Source organism: Heterocephalus glaber, unplaced genomic scaffold (assembly GCF_053883595.1).
Source record: "Heterocephalus glaber isolate CG9 unplaced genomic scaffold, H.glaber_assembly_v1.0 deba00001600, whole genome shotgun sequence".
Lineage (NCBI taxonomy): Eukaryota > Metazoa > Chordata > Mammalia > Rodentia > Bathyergidae > Heterocephalus > Heterocephalus glaber.
Genome location: NW_028258372.1, coordinates 7,781,379 through 7,798,057, shown reverse-complemented (window position 1 = coordinate 7,798,057; position 16,679 = coordinate 7,781,379). Strand labels below are relative to the sequence as shown.

General features: G+C 31.6%; 1 protein-coding gene across 23 annotated transcripts in view; it reads right to left on the bottom strand.

The window, feature by feature from the left end:
• Cdc42bpa (CDC42 binding protein kinase alpha) overlaps positions 1–16,679 on the bottom strand; it is a 277,951-nt gene that overhangs the window by 61,040 nt on the left and 200,232 nt on the right. For 11 of the 23 annotated variants that reach the window (XM_087194275.1, XM_087194284.1, XM_087194283.1 and 8 more), the window contains 6 exons: positions 10,574–10,698; positions 7,995–8,100; positions 7,324–7,472; positions 5,663–5,754; positions 3,112–3,188; positions 2,057–2,104 (listed from right to left, as the gene is read on the bottom strand). In XM_087194275.1, the coding sequence (XP_087050401.1) occupies positions 2,057–2,104; positions 3,112–3,188; positions 5,663–5,754; positions 7,324–7,472; positions 7,995–8,100; positions 10,574–10,698 (597 nt within the window). The remainder of the gene's footprint in view (positions 1–2,056; positions 2,105–3,111; positions 3,189–5,662; positions 5,755–7,323; positions 7,473–7,994; positions 8,101–10,573; positions 10,699–16,679) is intronic. The other 12 variants (XM_087194277.1, XM_087194282.1, XM_087194293.1 and 9 more) reach the window with 2 other exon arrangements.

Sequence of the window (16,679 nt, the reverse complement as noted above, 5' to 3'; positions counted from 1 at the left end):
AGAGGTTTGTGCCATAAAATATAAATGAAGAACAGAAAAATAGAAAAGAAAAAAATTTTAAGTGAGCACTTACTGCAAGCCTTTACTCTGATAAAAATCATTCCCAATGGTATTGGTTTTGACAATTCAAAAGGAAATGTGATTCATAGTGGTGGTAGCAGGCTGACTGACAAAGAGCTAAGAAAGCATTTATGTGAAAGAGAACTGACAAAAAAGGAAACTAAAGAGAATCCAGGAAGGATGAGAAACCAGCCTATTAAAAGTAAAGAAAAAAATACCAATATTATTAAAGACATTATATAGTTTCCTTAAATCTTTAAACCAATTCATGAGATTAAATACTATTACCATTCTTATTGCTAGATGAACAAACCGTGGCATGGAAAGGTTAACTGACTTTGTCCAAACTATATAACTAGAAAGTGAAATTAGAACTGGGATATGTGTTTCACCAATGCAATAGGAAAATGTATCTTCAAAATCATACCTTTTATGACCTGGAATAAGAATCAAAGATTGGGCAGCGTCTATGAACTCAATTCCTTTCTACTTTATATTGGCATTCCTTTGCACTATTACAGAATTTAATGTATGTCTGAATAGAGCTTGTACTATGTAACAGTGAGTGAAAGATAAGAAAGGATATTCCTGGAGAAAAAGTAACAGTAGGAAAACAGCTGTGACTTGAACACCCATTACATCTGGAGAGTGGTGGTGGCAATGTGTGCAAGAGAATGAAAATAAGCCAGGGACCAGACAGAGGTGGGCATTCCTAAAGGATCTTCCGTGGAGAAGAGCTTGTTTATTTGCCAAAATGTATAGTACTTCTGTTTTACCATCAGAGATTTTTTATGGCAAGATGTCAAAGGCAAGAATTTTTAGAAAAAAGGTATAAATGCCTCTTTAGGGAAAAGAGTGAAATACATTACTCAAAATCTCTTCTCATTCTAAGCTGAATGATATCTGTATAGAAATAACATAGTGGGTATTTCAATATACTGAACAGCAGACAACATGCAGTATCATTTATTTATCTGTACAGTTACTTGATTACATTATAGAATTTCAGTAATTCTTTGTATCAGAAAGAACAAAAGTTTCCATGTGTAGTGGAAGTTTATTTGGTATAAATATTTCAAAAATATGAAAATCACATTGGTTCATTAATTTGAAAAAATTTAAAACAAGAAGTTACTTTAGTGGAAAATTATGCTAAATTTTCTTGTGAATGTTATATTTTACTTAATAAAACATAAGGAATAAAACATTGAAAGAATACCTCCTGGGTATGAAAACAGTTCTAAGTAAAATATTTGCATTTGAACTCATTTTATTTCCTCATTTCTGGAAAGTCAGAATGTTCAACAAAATAACAAAATGTTACACAACAAGGATTTTGTGCCACTGAATGTGGAATACATAAAAGGTACATAACAGGTAATACTGTAAAGATAATATACTATACACACTTAATAGAAGTTTCAATTATTAAATCTATAGAATTAGGGATAGAAAATGATAATGCAGTCAATTTATAGGCAAATGGTGCATATTCTAACTAAAATCACTTTCCACAATAGAAGAGAACTAGAAATTGATTGGTACACTTATTATGTTATGATAAGTTTTATTGGAAGATTTAATTTTTAAAATGTCACTTTCTGATTATACCAGCAGAGGTTTATTTTTATCCAACTCAGATATTAAACAGTAAAGCGCTGAAAAGAAAAAGGGAAAGTAAAATAGAAATCATCATGAAAAATAAAAAGGAGCAATTATTTGTATACATAGCGACAATAATTTAAACAGGCACTCTAGACTCTGGAATTCTTGCAAAGCATGGGAATACAGAGATTCTCTGATAGCCAAAGCAGTTCTCAAAGTTTATTTTTTTACTTTATTATATTTAAGATAATGAGGAAGCATATTACCAGACCAAGATAAATTTCCAAGTGTGATATTTCAAAAACTGACTGCATTAATAAGCAAATTCTTCAAATCAATTCACTGATCTCTTTTAGGGAAGGATGCATTGGTTTGAAAAGCAAAGACTTACGTCATCCAAAAAATCAATCAGTGAGGATGAGGAAGAAGAAAAGGAATCCTATTTAACGAATACAGCAATAAAAAAATAGAAAATATGGATGAAGCAATTCAATAAGAACAAATGATAAATCAAAATTTTATGAAACAATTGAAAGACAAATGACATTAATTCAAATAAATAAATAAATAAATGAAAAAGCAGTCACTGTCATTGTTTCCAAGAAACTTAAGAGATTAACTACATTTTAAAGAGCCATTCTTTTCCCTTTCCTAAGGGAATGGAATACAATTCATATACTATGCCCCAAACATACAGTAACAAAGTGAAGCTCATGCCAATTCACTAATAATCAAATTAAATGTAAGCACTTACAAAAATAATTACTAAAAGTAAACAGAATCTCTGCTTCTAATTCTTGTCATTGGAATGTAAACTCTTTGAAGAGAGACTGTTTTGGTCACTCCTTATCTCTAGAACAGTGCCTTGCAACATAGCTACCTGATTTTCATTTGTTGAATAAAGATATAATCACTGACTTAATTTTCAGAGACAAAATTATACTGTATATCATGACTTTTTTTCCAGCAAAAAATTTAACTAATAAGGTAAGTAATGACAAAGTGTTATACAATCAGTATTTCTTTACAGTGGAATCCATCCAACACACTATATGTAATACTTTTAACAGAAACAGTGCTTACTGTATATTTTTTTAAAATGAATTGATTTGAAACAACAACAAGCAATATGCCATTATGAGCTTCTACATTCCCCCTGCAACCCCTCCCTACACTTTTATTGTTTCTTACAGGAGCTGAAATTGCTTTTAAATCTAATAATGAATTTCATGTTTAGACCTTTCTTAGATGTTTGTTAAATACATGTGTGACTGTACTTTCCATAAGCATGCAGAACATCTTCCTTCCCTACTATGTTTTGCTTATATAAGATTCCAGGTTCTCTTATGTGAGATGCAATAAAACACGTTTATTCCAAGTGAATTTTAAATGACAAAATGAACTTTAAACTGACCATAGAAAATATCTGAAAAGTGTAATACTTACTTCAAATTGATCCAGAGCATCGGTAGGCGTATTCAAAAATGCCAAGAAAGAATGCTGTGAGTCTTGGTGCTCTATACCTAGAAGACAGCAGCAACTATTTTTAAACTAGAACAATTAAAATTCAGTTTCATGGACAACCTTTCCTATCTCAAGCTATTCAAGGGGTTCACAAACTACTGTATTTTAAACCTGATCAATATTATCAACTCTTCATATTTAAAAAGTCAAAATACATTAGAGTTCTCTAGACTACCACTCAATACTTAATATCAATTTCCATAAAATACTTGTATTTTGAGTTTCTTGTGATTAAACTTTTTTCCATCTCGTATAGCATAAAAAACACACTAAATATTTAGCAGACTTCAGAGAACTTAAAAAAAGAGGCTTATTTATATCTTATTTTTCTAAGTTTATCACCAAACATGTTTCTGTTTTGAAATACTTCAATCACATAATAAATACGGATATAATCTTTCATAAGAAAATAATGCAGTGACAAAACAAATGCACTTAGTTATGAAAAAAACTTTTGGCAATTTTGATTCTTTTACTGAAAGAATCAAGTACCCAAACCCCAGTTTTTATCAGATGACGTTTTAAAAATTCATACATTATTTCTTGGCTATGATATTAACTTTAAATACACACTTTCAAAAATAATTATTTTTTTTTTTGGGGGGGTAATGGGATCGAACTCGGGACCTTGAGCTTGTGAGGTAGGCAGTGGCACCACTGAGCTAAAACCCCGGACCCTCAAAAATAATTCTTCAAATATACAAATGTTGATAAATACTAGAGAAGATAAAGCAGAAAACAATCACACAATTTTGACTTCCAGACCCTTAAGAAACCAATGATTTATGTGCTTTTCATATTGCTGTATAATAATGTATCATAGTTATCAATACATTCAGAAATTCATTCAGTCAACAAACATCTGCCTATTATGTATGAAACAATGTTCTACCTACTGAGGGATATAGTAGTAAACAATGCACAAAAAAATCCTTGTCCTCATTTTGAAATATCACATATTATTTAAGTAGCAGAGCACATTAAAACATACAGTGAAATTTTTTTCTGCAATATTCAAAATGCAAACCAAAAATTTCTGGTTAATAAGCCTTCATAAAACAATGCAATAAGTTGAAGTCTTTTTTGTTTTTCAAGCTTAAGTGTAATTTAAAATGACACAGTCAATGTCATCTGATATGTAAGTCTCACTCTATATTGGTCTCTTACCGTTAGGGCCACAGGTCAGCTATGTCTTTATGTAGTCTTTTTTTCCTCTTCACTAATTATTGTACCTTCCTTATACTCTTCATGAATTAAAACCTAGCTTGGTTCTCATATTAGCATGATGGTTTATGTTTCTAAACGGAGTTCCTATTCACTCTTTTTAAGCTCTTTACCTTTCTTATTAAGAAATTCAACCAACAAAATTTTATTGATCATGTATTTAAACAGTTTTACCTTCTTTATCTGATTACAGAATGTCCTCCACAATTTTATAAGCAGGTGCAGTGCTCAGCTTTACGTTACTGTGTGTCAAAGGACTGAGAAATGATAGAGGCCCTTTGACCTAATAAAAAGCCTAGTATTAACTAGTTCATTTTTTCAGTGACGGCCTTTGTCAAGAAAATTTTGAATAACTGCATATAAAATATTTCCAAAATAGCAATCTTAATGTTCACACATTATGGAAATAAAGTTTAAGAAGTTCATGTAATAGGGCTGGGGATGCAGCTCAGTGGTGCCCGCACCTGCCTGGCAAGCGCAAGGTCCTGAGTTCGATCCCTGGTTCCGCAAAAAAAAAAAAAAAAAAAAAAAAAGTTCATGTAATACAGCTATCAAGTACTCTGAGTTAACTTCCATATTAAAGGAAAAATATAAAAGAGAAGTTATCAAGAAAATAGTAATAAATCCTGGAAAATCCGAAAGGGCAAGCAATATAAGAACAAAACTGTAAAAAGACAATGAAATGCACAAATAATTCATTACTGAATTACCTTATTAATACTGAACTTAGATTCACCTTTGGCTGTTTCATACATTGTTTTCTCAATTGCCCTGGGAGTGAAAATAGCTGCTCCAAAATTTTGTACATCCTAAGCACATAAAATGTGCTAATACTTGTTCAAGAATTCTTACCAAGTTCTAAATGTTAAGACACACTGCCACTACTGGAATGATTACTTCACATAATAACCATTTGCCAATATTATGGCATAAAGTACATTAATAATTTTTTTCTAATTACAAAAACTGTATTCAAGAAATAGTTCATGACAGTGAAAGAATAAATTTATAGCAAGGCAAGTTTCTGTTACCATAAATTCTTAAAACAACAATATCAAGTAAAACAAAACAACTCAGAGACCAGTCTAGCAAATATGTATGTATATGCATGATATACACATATACTCATGAGTCAGAATTGCATATGTAAACCATTCTCCCATGTATATAATAAGCTAACTTTTATGCAATATGTTATATTCATAACAAAACAATAAGTCCTGATTGAGGCAAGCACACATTCTCATACCCTTTTCAGATCTCAGCTCTTCGGTATCCTTTAGCAGCTGTTCAATTTCTGTTAGTAGTTCCAAATTCTTCTTCTCAGAATCTTTTAGTTTACTTTAATAAGGGAAAAAAGGGAACAAATGTCAGTAACTTAATGTTAATAATTTTTATTGCTGCTGAGTATTTTGTGTGTAGCTGGGCTTGATTTAAATGTCAGTCAAGTTAAATCAAGGCAGGTGGGATAAATACTGCCTACCACAGGGTATTATATAAAAATAAGCTTTACTATAGCACAGCAAAGATTTTTCATTTCAATATATACCACAGATGTTGCACTGTAATAGCTGAGTTGAGAACTTATGAAGGAGGCTGTATGGTCCTTAAAGCTTAAAATATCTACTATCTGACCCTTTACAGAAATATCTGCTGATTGTGGAGCTAAATCACTAAATTAGAAAGTTATAAAATCAAAGGTTACTTTTAGTTCTGTTAGAATTCAATAGACAACCACAAAAGTGGTGCACATCTTCAGATTTATAATTTTAAGTTTCACTTATATCCTTTGCTTTATGCACAAAGGTGTAAATGCCAATGTCCTTGGTATAGAAAGAGAAGATCACACTATTCCAACTTACAACACAGTGAATGACATTCAGTAGCTATAGGTTGGGTTTAATTTTTTCCAGAAAACTTTTTCTCTTTTTAACGTCACACATTTAGGCATATGTCATACAAGTCATACAAGCACATGTTGAGCACATTAACATACTTAATTTATGTCTGTGCTATTTAGAACAAAAAGTTTATAGTTTGGCAGGGTTTATAGTTTTACATCTGACCTTTGATTTGGCTCAAATCATTATGACTGAAGTTTAAGGACTAAGGCTTCAGGCCATTAAAAACTGAATTTATAACCCTATATGTTTTTGGAACTTCTAATAGTCTGAGCACCCAATGGTCTTTAACATCTATACTTTAATTTGTAATGTAAACTTTCTATTTTACTCTATTTTCTATATCAACTATTTTGATTTATTTTTGTAATGTTTATATTCAATACAAATATGATTTTTCATTTTGTCATTTATGTGCATTCAGAGTATGATCTGCTCTATTTTTGTGACAAGAATTGAAGAAATGTTCATTAATACCTGGGTGAGTGAGAGTTTGCTTTTTTTTTCACAAAGGAACATGAAAAATAATTATAATTTAAAAATATTTTGCTATTATGGAATCTACTATCGACAGAACATTCATTTGTAAAAGACATATGGTAGAGGTACAATTTTCACATGACTGTGTTTTGTTCTGATCATACATTACATTTTTATACAAAATGACATTCTTAAATGTGAGAAAATTTTAGATTTAATAGACTAAAATTTAATAGTCAACTCAACTTTACAAATAAGAGGAAAATAAATATGGAATATTATCTACCATTATTAATTCAACTTTATGGACATGCCAGAGGAAAGACTGAATGAAAATCTCATCACTCCCCCTACAAGGCTTGAAAGTATCTATTACTTTTCAAATCTTCATAACTTTTCCTGGTCATTCCTACCCACCTTCTTAAAAAAAAAAAAGCAAGAAGTAGGAAATTAAACATGTAGCTCCTCTCCAAATAATTTTTAGCAAACTTAAAAATTATTCTAGTAGGACTAAATTATTTAATCTCACCATTCCGTTATGATGTTAGATGCTTTAACTTTATTCAGCTCTTCTTGGATGGCCTGTTTGGCTCTTATTTCTGCATCCAGAGCCGATTGCAACTCTAGTCTAGCTGACATGTCCAGTTTTGCAAAACGACGCATTTTCCATGGCATATCCTACAAAAGAGTATTGCTGTGTTTTTAGTTCTTTCCTATTTTATTTTTAACATTTAAATTTAGTATTCCAAGTGAAGTTAGAATCTACTTACAAGCATTACCATGCTCTAATGATAGAACAAAAAACATTACTTTCAGAAATTTATTTTCATTAAGCTCAGAAATAATTATAAATATTCATATATGAATGAATTTTTTAAAAAGTTATTTCCAATAATTGTTATCTATGCAGAATATGGCTAAGTTGGGCCGGGAATTTAGCTCAGTGGAGCTGCTGCTTGCTTCACGAGTGCAAGGTCCCAAGTGTGATCCTCAGTACCAAAAAAAAAAAAAAAAAAAAGAATATGGCTAAGTAGCTATGTGCTATGTTCTCCTAAACTGGAAAAGATCTAAACTGATTCTTCATGAAAATTTTTGCAACAGCTTAAGTCTATAAAATAATAAATAATCAGATTTATTATAGTGTTTTTTTGAGCCTTCTTTTTTTCCTAATAAGCTTCCACACAAAATGGCAGAGCTTACTGTTGCTCGTGTACCCAAGCTGGAATTTCTCAGTGCTTCCAATTCTTCAGTCATTTTAGAAGCTAAGGCCTGAAGATATCCTCGTGCATCCTTTTCATCACTGACCCTAGAATACACACAAATAAAGACAAAATACTAAAGCAAAATGAACAGAAACATTTCAGTGAGAAATATATAAAAGATTCATAAAAATAGAACTGATAGAAATATTAAGATGTTCTTAAGTGATTTCTTTTAAAAGGTCTACCTTACTACCACTACCTGTCAACAAGTGGGAAAATGTATGCTGAACTGTTCATTTAGAAAAGTTAGGAGATATTCTTATCTGATAAATTAACAAATCTGCACCCTTGAGCCAAAGAATCAGAATGCTTTAAAATTCAACATTTACTACACATGTGCACAAGTGAGATTCTCTAAAGAATACTATGGTTCTCATACACCCACACCCTTCTTAAAACTGAAGTATTCTAAATTTAGAACATTTAAAGTAGGATACTCTGTAAAAATTAGGTGTATTATAATAAAGTTATTTGGTTTCCTTAAAAAATCAACATGATAATCAAAGAGAAACTCAGTTTCTACTTACTATTTGAAGGCTATCCTACCCTCTTTTAAGGCTAACTAGTTGACAACATTATTAAGATTTTAGATAGAAAAGTTGTCAAATTATTTTGAATAAAACAAATTCCACACTTTAGAGTTAAATTCTTGATAAATAAGGCCATTGAAGTTGTTGAGTTCTTTTTAATAAGACATGAAATTTGGGAAATGGTGAAGGCTGCATAATAAAAGGTAGAGAAAAGATCTGTATAGGAAAATCAAGAGAATGTTTTAATAATCAGCAAAGGGTTTCAATAATAAAATATTTATTTCCTTTTATTTAAATTCACTCACATTACCTGAAACATTCCTCATTTAATTATCTTAATTTGTATTTGATGAAAGGTGTAGTGACTGTTTTGGGGCATCATATAAAAACTTTCACCTTTATCCTTCCTAATAAGCTTTTCTAGAGAATCCACATTTAAAGCTTCCTTCCTTTACCAGAATTCTGTCCACTTTGGCTGAACACATTTTGCCAGTTCCTGGCAAAAAGCAGTAGTCTAGGATCCCACGTTTGAACACACTAGCTTGCAGGATAACAGCTTATAAAGTAAGTTTTAGCTCCACCGTCACTACAAATTTGATTATGTAATAATGGAATAACAAATGATAACTCAAAATTTTTGATATTATGAACCTGGCTCAAGATGAAAATGATTTTGCTTCAGAAACATAGATGTAATGATGTAGATGTAAATTAAACATTAACAAACTATACCATTTGGAACACAACCAAATTTCCACAATCTGGGCATTTTCCTTTATACACAGTGAACAGGTACATTCATAAGCCAAACATTAGTTATCCAAAGAGGTCTACAGTTAAGCCAATATCAAACTATTGGAGCAATTTGAGTTAAATTGCTTAGCAATATAGCATTTATTCACTTTTGATTTTATTTAAAGAAACTATTGATCTAACAAGAAAAATGGAAAAATGCTTGAATCAAAATATGAGCACAAAAAACTAAAATTCCCAACAAAAAACTGATGTATAGATTTTTGAAGAAACTAGTTGTTTTGATATGAAGTAAGCATTTATCATGTCCCAAAATGGGTGAAAATGCCAAATAAATACCAAAAGTTAAGCTAATTATTTTTACTATGAAATAAAGTCTTCTTTATATTTTACTTTTTCCATGTATTATAAAATATACAAATATGTACAAGCATCACAATGATCATTTAATTCAAAAAATAGAAAGGTTATTAGGCTAAATAAACAAAATGAAGTCCTGAGAGCTTAAGGAATAAATGATAAAAGTAAATTATAATCACTTACTTTTTAAAAAATGCCATGTATAAATTCATATTATATTGAATGCTCATAGCATCTTCTGCTTCTAAATTTTTCTCAAGATTTCTGATCCTTAATCATAAATATAGCAGTTTTGATCTCAGACAGAAACACTGGTAGCTAGTGGATAAATTTCTTGAGTTCTTTAAGGACCAACTCTGAAGTAGGAAGGGATGACATTTTCTATTCTTAAAAAAAAATAATAAGCTGGGCATGGTGGTGGAGGGAGTGTGTAATTCCTGCACTATGGAAGGTTGAGGCAGGATGATCCTAAGTTCAAGCTCATCCTACAGAACTTGGTGACTTACTGATACCCTATGTCAAAAGTAAAATAACTAAATGAATGAATGAATGAATGAACAAATGGCTGACTGGGGGCTGTAGCTCAATGCTCAGTGAAGGCCTTGGGTTCCTCAAAAAAGAACAAAAGCAAGCAAGCTAATAAGAAAGAACAGATTTCAACAAAGCTGAGTAAAAACTAGTGTGGAATATTTGTGGGAATTAGGGAACAAAGAAACAAAAGAAAACATAGCAGAACATGTCCATTTTAAAATAACTTACTGTCCACAGCAAACAAACGAGATAAAGAGTATGTTAACAGCCTCTTAAAATTTTCACCAACTTGGCCTTAAGTCTACAACTGTCCACAAAAGAACACATTTAAAAGAGTACTCACCACTGAATTATTTCTGTGATTTGGGCTTCCCAATGTGCAACAGATTCTTTCTTATCAGCTAGATCTTTTATCTCTTCTTCTAACTGCTGGTTGTGCATACTTAAGTTTTCATACAAAGTGGTAAGCTGAAAGACATGATAACATTTAGGATCAGGACCTCAAATTGTTCAGATGCATAACTCACAATCTTCCACTCAAACTCTTACCTTTTTATTATAATACACCCTTCTGGCCACTTACCTTTGGTAATTACAAGTACCCCGCATTCTCCTTCTTTTGGTTTTCCCCACACCCTACACTGCATGGGTTCTAATTGTGAACATTCTCCATTTTCCCAAAGAATTGTCCAATTCTGCTGGTGGCGCCACCCCCACCCTGCTTTTCTGCCAATATCTTTATGCCATCTTCTATTTATTTATTCATTTATTTATTTATTATTTATTTATGGTACCAGGGATCTAACTCAGGACCTTGCACTTGCGAGGCAAGCGGCGGAACCACTGAGCTAAATCCCCAGCCCTGTCATCTCCTTTTTAAAAAAAATTTAGTGATAATTTCAAAAACATACAAAAATAGACAGTTTAAGTGAATTCCACTACCCACTACTCAACTTCACCAATTACTGCCACTACAATCTCATTTGTACTCTGATCCTCATATACTTCTTCTAGTATTATTCTGAAAAAAAAAACAGAAATGTTTTATCCATACATATTTCTATGTACAGTATGTCTCTAAAAATTGAGGCTCTTTCTTTTTAAATATAAATACATTACTTAAATTTCACAAAGTCATCACATAGGCATTAACTGTTCAAATTTCAATCAACATGGTTTAAAAAAACCTTAATTTTGTTAAACTGAATCATGATATCAATATGTAAATGTAATTAATAGTTTGGTATATCTTTTAAGTCTATTTTTAGGTTTCTCTATTATATATTTATTTTCTTACAATGTATGTATTAATAAAAGTAAGTTGTCCTCTAGAGCTTTCCACGTTCTTATTTTTGCCTTCATTTTTGAACTATATTTTTGCTTTACTTAACATTCTAAATGCCAATTTTTAAAATTTCAATGTTTGAAAGATGCCATTCCTTTTTTCTTCTGAATTCCTTTTTTCTTTGCTCTACTGACAATACAGCTTTTAGTCTATTTTGTACTCTTTGAATATAATGTGTTTTTCTTATCTGGCTGCTTTCAGGATTTTATGTTGGTTGCTGCTTTTTGGCAATTCTTCTATAATCCAAGTGATGTCTGATTTCTATTTTCCACCTTTAGGGTTTGTGGCTTTTCTTGAATTTGTGTCAAAATATTTCTTATGGGATTTGGAAAACTCAAATATCTGTTATGGGCACTAACTTTTCAAACACTGCTTCTGCTTCAGCCTGTACTCTCCTTCTGGTAAATCAGATATTCTTATCACTTCCTCTACACTGCCTACCCTCTTTTCTGTATTTTCTATCTTTTTTTGACACCTGTGCATAATTTAGTGTGAATCCCCCTCTCTTTCTTCTGCCTCAACAGTCCTTTCTTTGGCTCTTCCCAATGTGCTGTTAAACTTTCTACTCGGTATTTTGGTTGTTTTTCACTTAATAAGTTATATTGAACACATACAGTTATTTCATAAGTCTATTTACAAAAATTCCGTGCTGGGAATACTATGGCTCTCTTTGTACTTACTACTTGGTTTTCTCTTTCATTTTTCAATTTTTTTCTGTTACAACCTCCCCTCAACCCCCATTTTCAATGATTTGTTTGTATTTGCTAGTGTGCCTGGTATGTTTTATTGCATGTCCCATAGTACTTGCATTTTATTTTTAATCTATTTCATGACTACTTTTCCTAGTAAATGTTCTCCATTTGCCATGAGGTATTACTGTTCCCTTCTTCCTTATCAGCATATTTTTAGAAGTACAAGGTAGTTTCTTTATGATTACTCAACTCTGAAAGAGGTGAGGTTTTTTGAGCAGAGTTTTTTAGGGATGAGATAGCCATGTGTCATCTTGACTGGGCCACAAGGTGTCCAGATATTTGGTCAAACATTATTCTGGATATATGTGAGGATATCTGTGGATAAAATCAACATTTGAATCAGTAAACTAAGAAGAATGTCCTTTCCGATATGAGTGGGCCTCATTCAGTCAACTGAAAGTATGAATAGAACAAAAAAGGTTAACTGCACTATAGTTGAGAGAATTTCTGCCAAACTGCTTTCAAGCTGACATTAGTTTTTTCTGCCTCAGACTTGAAGCAAAAAACAACAGCAGTTCTTCTTGGGTCTTGAGCCTGCCAACTTCTGGACTGGAACTACACCACTGGCTTTCCTAGGTCTCTAGCTTGGGACTTGATAGCCTCCAAAATCACTTGAGTCAATTTCTAATCAATCATCAATCAATTAATCAATCTCTCTCTCTCTCCACATACACATACACACAGACACACTCTCACAGAGACAGAGTTCTGTTTTATGGAGAATCTTAACCAATACAGTCCTAAACTATGTTCTAAATAAAAATATCTGCAAAGTTTTCCAGTTAAGAACTAGACAGTAAATATTTTCACCAGTAAGGGCCACATAGTCTTTAATGAATTAAAAACGCAACGATCACTGTTAGTTTGTGGATCATACAAAATCAGTCTGGGGCCAGATTTGGCCGTAGTTTGTGAAGTCCCCTTTCTATTTTACCAGGAATTCTAATGATTCATGTTTTTTTGTGTGTTTGTCTTTAACCTATACTTCTGTGTAGAAAGACAGACAGTTAGGGCATATGTCACAAGGCAGTTTTATTTCTTCCCCTCTGCCAAAGGGACAAATAGCATATAGTTTGTTTATAATTCTCTATTTAATTCTACCTCCAATCTCTTTGTCTTCTCTAAAGGAAATGGGTCTATAGCAACTACGATTGCCAGCACAAACCCTGATGTGGCTATTATAAACAACAATTCTAAATACTGTACCTCAGGATGTGCCTTTTAGCTCTGAAAATGTAACTTACCAGCTATTCCTTCACAGTTTTACTGAGATATAATTTACCTAAGATAAAATTCACCTATTATAAGGGGACATTTCAATGATTTTGGCAAATATAAATAGTTGTGCAACTGCTACATTCCAGTTTTGAAATACTTCCAATATTTGAGAAATTTTGCCTATCCTTATTGTAGTTGTTCCTGATTCCCCACCATGTAGATGTCTTTTCATTTTCTTAATGTTGTTTTCAAGGTTTTGGATCTTTTATTACAGAACTGACCTTTAAGCTAAGCTACATCTCAGTCTTTTCTAATTTTAATTTTTAATTTTGAGACAGTCAATAAATTGTTCAGGCTGGTCTTGAACTTTTGATCTCACAATGCTGTTTTCAAGTTTTGATGAAATTCAATGTATCATTATCTCTTCTCATATACTCTTTTTAAGTTTGGATGAAATTCACAATGCTGTTTTCAACTTTTCATGAAATTCAATGTATCATTATTTCCTCTCATACACTGTAATTTTAATGGTATCCTTTAACCCAAATCAGAGATTTTTCTCCTATTTATATCCTTTATTTTAGTTTATGATCTATTTTGAGTTAATTTTTATATAATAAGTTCATGTTTTTGCAGACACAGATATCCAAATGTTCCAATAACATGTGAAAAGACTATTTCCCATTGAATTGAGAGTTTTAATAAGCTTTCCACAAAAGTGAGGGCTTATTTTTGGACTCTTTCCTGTTCCATTATGCCAATACTACTTTTGTTATTATTATATAGTATATTTATACTAAGTATTAAAATTACATAGTACAAATCTCCCAACTAATAGGTTTTTCTCAAAAAATATTTTGCCTATTGTAGGTCTTTCGTATTCCAATATACATTTAAGGGTAAGTTAATCAATTATAATAAAAAACCATACCAGATTTTGAAGGGGATGGCCCTGAACCTACAGGTCATTTTGAGGAGAACTGCTATCTATTAAATTACAACACAGTTTTAACTGACAAACTTTTTAAAAACTGCTCTCTAAACAGGTATTTTTGGTACACTCAGTTGAACTTTATGGCTAGTAATAAAACTAAACAAAATATTTTTTAGGTTGATATACATTCACTTCAATTATTTTTCAATAAAAAATTCTTTAAACTGTAATAATATCTTTTACTATGCAACTGCTTAATAATTCTACATGAAAGTTCCTTCTACAGTTTAATTATATATATAAATAACACATATATATAGTAAATATACATTTTTTTCCCTTAAGCTGACTCTTGTTTTTTTTTTTGGTACCAGGGATCGAACTCGGGAGCTTGCACTTGCGCAGCAGGTGGCAAAACCACTAAGCTAAATCCCCGACCCCAAGCTGACTCTTAAGGAAATCTTTAAATTAGACTTATAGATAGAAATGATATTAAACTATGGAATTATATTAGTCAAGTATATTAATTAACAACTATGTGACTTATTTAGATAAAATCAGATACTATTTAAGAATTATACAATAAAGTTCACACACTAAATTTTAAAAACTTTATGCTATTTACTATTCAGCCTCTGTTTACGTACATTAGCTTTCTATGACAACAAAATGAGTGGTATTGTTTTACAAGTAATTTTCAACAAAACAAGCAAAATCATTTAAAAATGCTTATAAAGTAAAGAAGGTTATTTTTAAATGCTGTAAATGCTTACTTAGTATTTTTATTTACTAAAAAAATTTTTGAGACACAGGTCTCATTATGCAGTCTCCACTGACCATGAACAATGAGGCCCAGGCTGGCTTCAAACTTGTGATTTTTTTCTGCCTTGGCCTCCCAAATGTTGGGTCTGCAGGCATGCACCATCATGCCTGTCTATATAACATTTTTTGTTTGTTTGTTTTATTTTTTGGTGCCAGGGATTGAACTCGGGTCCTTGCGCTTGCGCAGCAGGCAGGGAAACCACTGAGCTAAATCCCCAGCCCTACACAACATTTTTGAATGCTAAACTGTTATGGAGAATGTACTGAAAGAAAGAGAGCTATGTGAAAATAATAGAAAATTGAGAAAGAATGGAAAGTCTATTTTATTACTATTTAATAATGGCCGTTCAATCTGTTATCAGAATAACTAATAAAACTAATAACTGAACATAATACTACTTTTACTGAAGCAAAATCCAGAAATCATTATAAAATGTAATTAACCAGGCATCCTGATTTAAATATAAATAGAACTGTTCAAACTTCTGGTTAATATTAGGACTTTTACAATTATTTGTTGAGAACTGGTACAAGAAATATAGAATGGTAGCCATTTGAGAAATCTGAGATACTAAACAGAAGATAATTCCTTTAAGCATATGAAATTTGTTCATAAATATGGCTACTTCTAAGTTTAATACATGGTTCTGATCTTCAAACCTAGGCAGGGTTGCTTTCTTGGGATTATCACTTATCTACCTTTGGTACCATTTCCAGCTATTATCAGTTGTCTATTGTAAATATGAAATCAAGTTGTTTTAATTTTTCCAGGTTTGAGCTAACTGTCCCCATTCTCACCAAAGATCAGCCTACATTCAGCCTGAACTTAGCTGGCCATCAACTTAGCCAGCAATGATAGGGAAAGTGAAGAATATGAGAAAAGGGTAAGAGAGAAAACAGATCAAAAGTAAAATAAAGAATAAAGAATAAAGCTCAAAACTCAAAACTAAATGGGACAAAGAATAAAATAAGCAAAACTTACTCCCCAGAAGACTACTGTCACAGATGTGTATAACAAGTTTCTTGTATCATACAAGCACTCATAGCTTATATTAGAGGACTTTTATTTTTTTTTATTTATTTTTTAGTTCTTTTATTGGTACATTTTAGGTATATAATTCGTTTACATTTATCAATGAGTGTTTGTACCTGTACATGATATATCTTGGTTCTTATTTTTTCCCCCCATTACCTGTGCACCGTTCACCCCCTCTGCCCTTCCCTATTTACATAGATTTCATTTTCTTTTTTTTTTTCTTTTCTCATAGTTTTTCCTTTCCCTCTTTTCCTTTCCCCTTCCCCTCCCGCCACCCCCTCCACCTTTGGACCTTTTCCTGTTTCAAATTATCAATTATTCATTTTAATCATTTTAACCCTT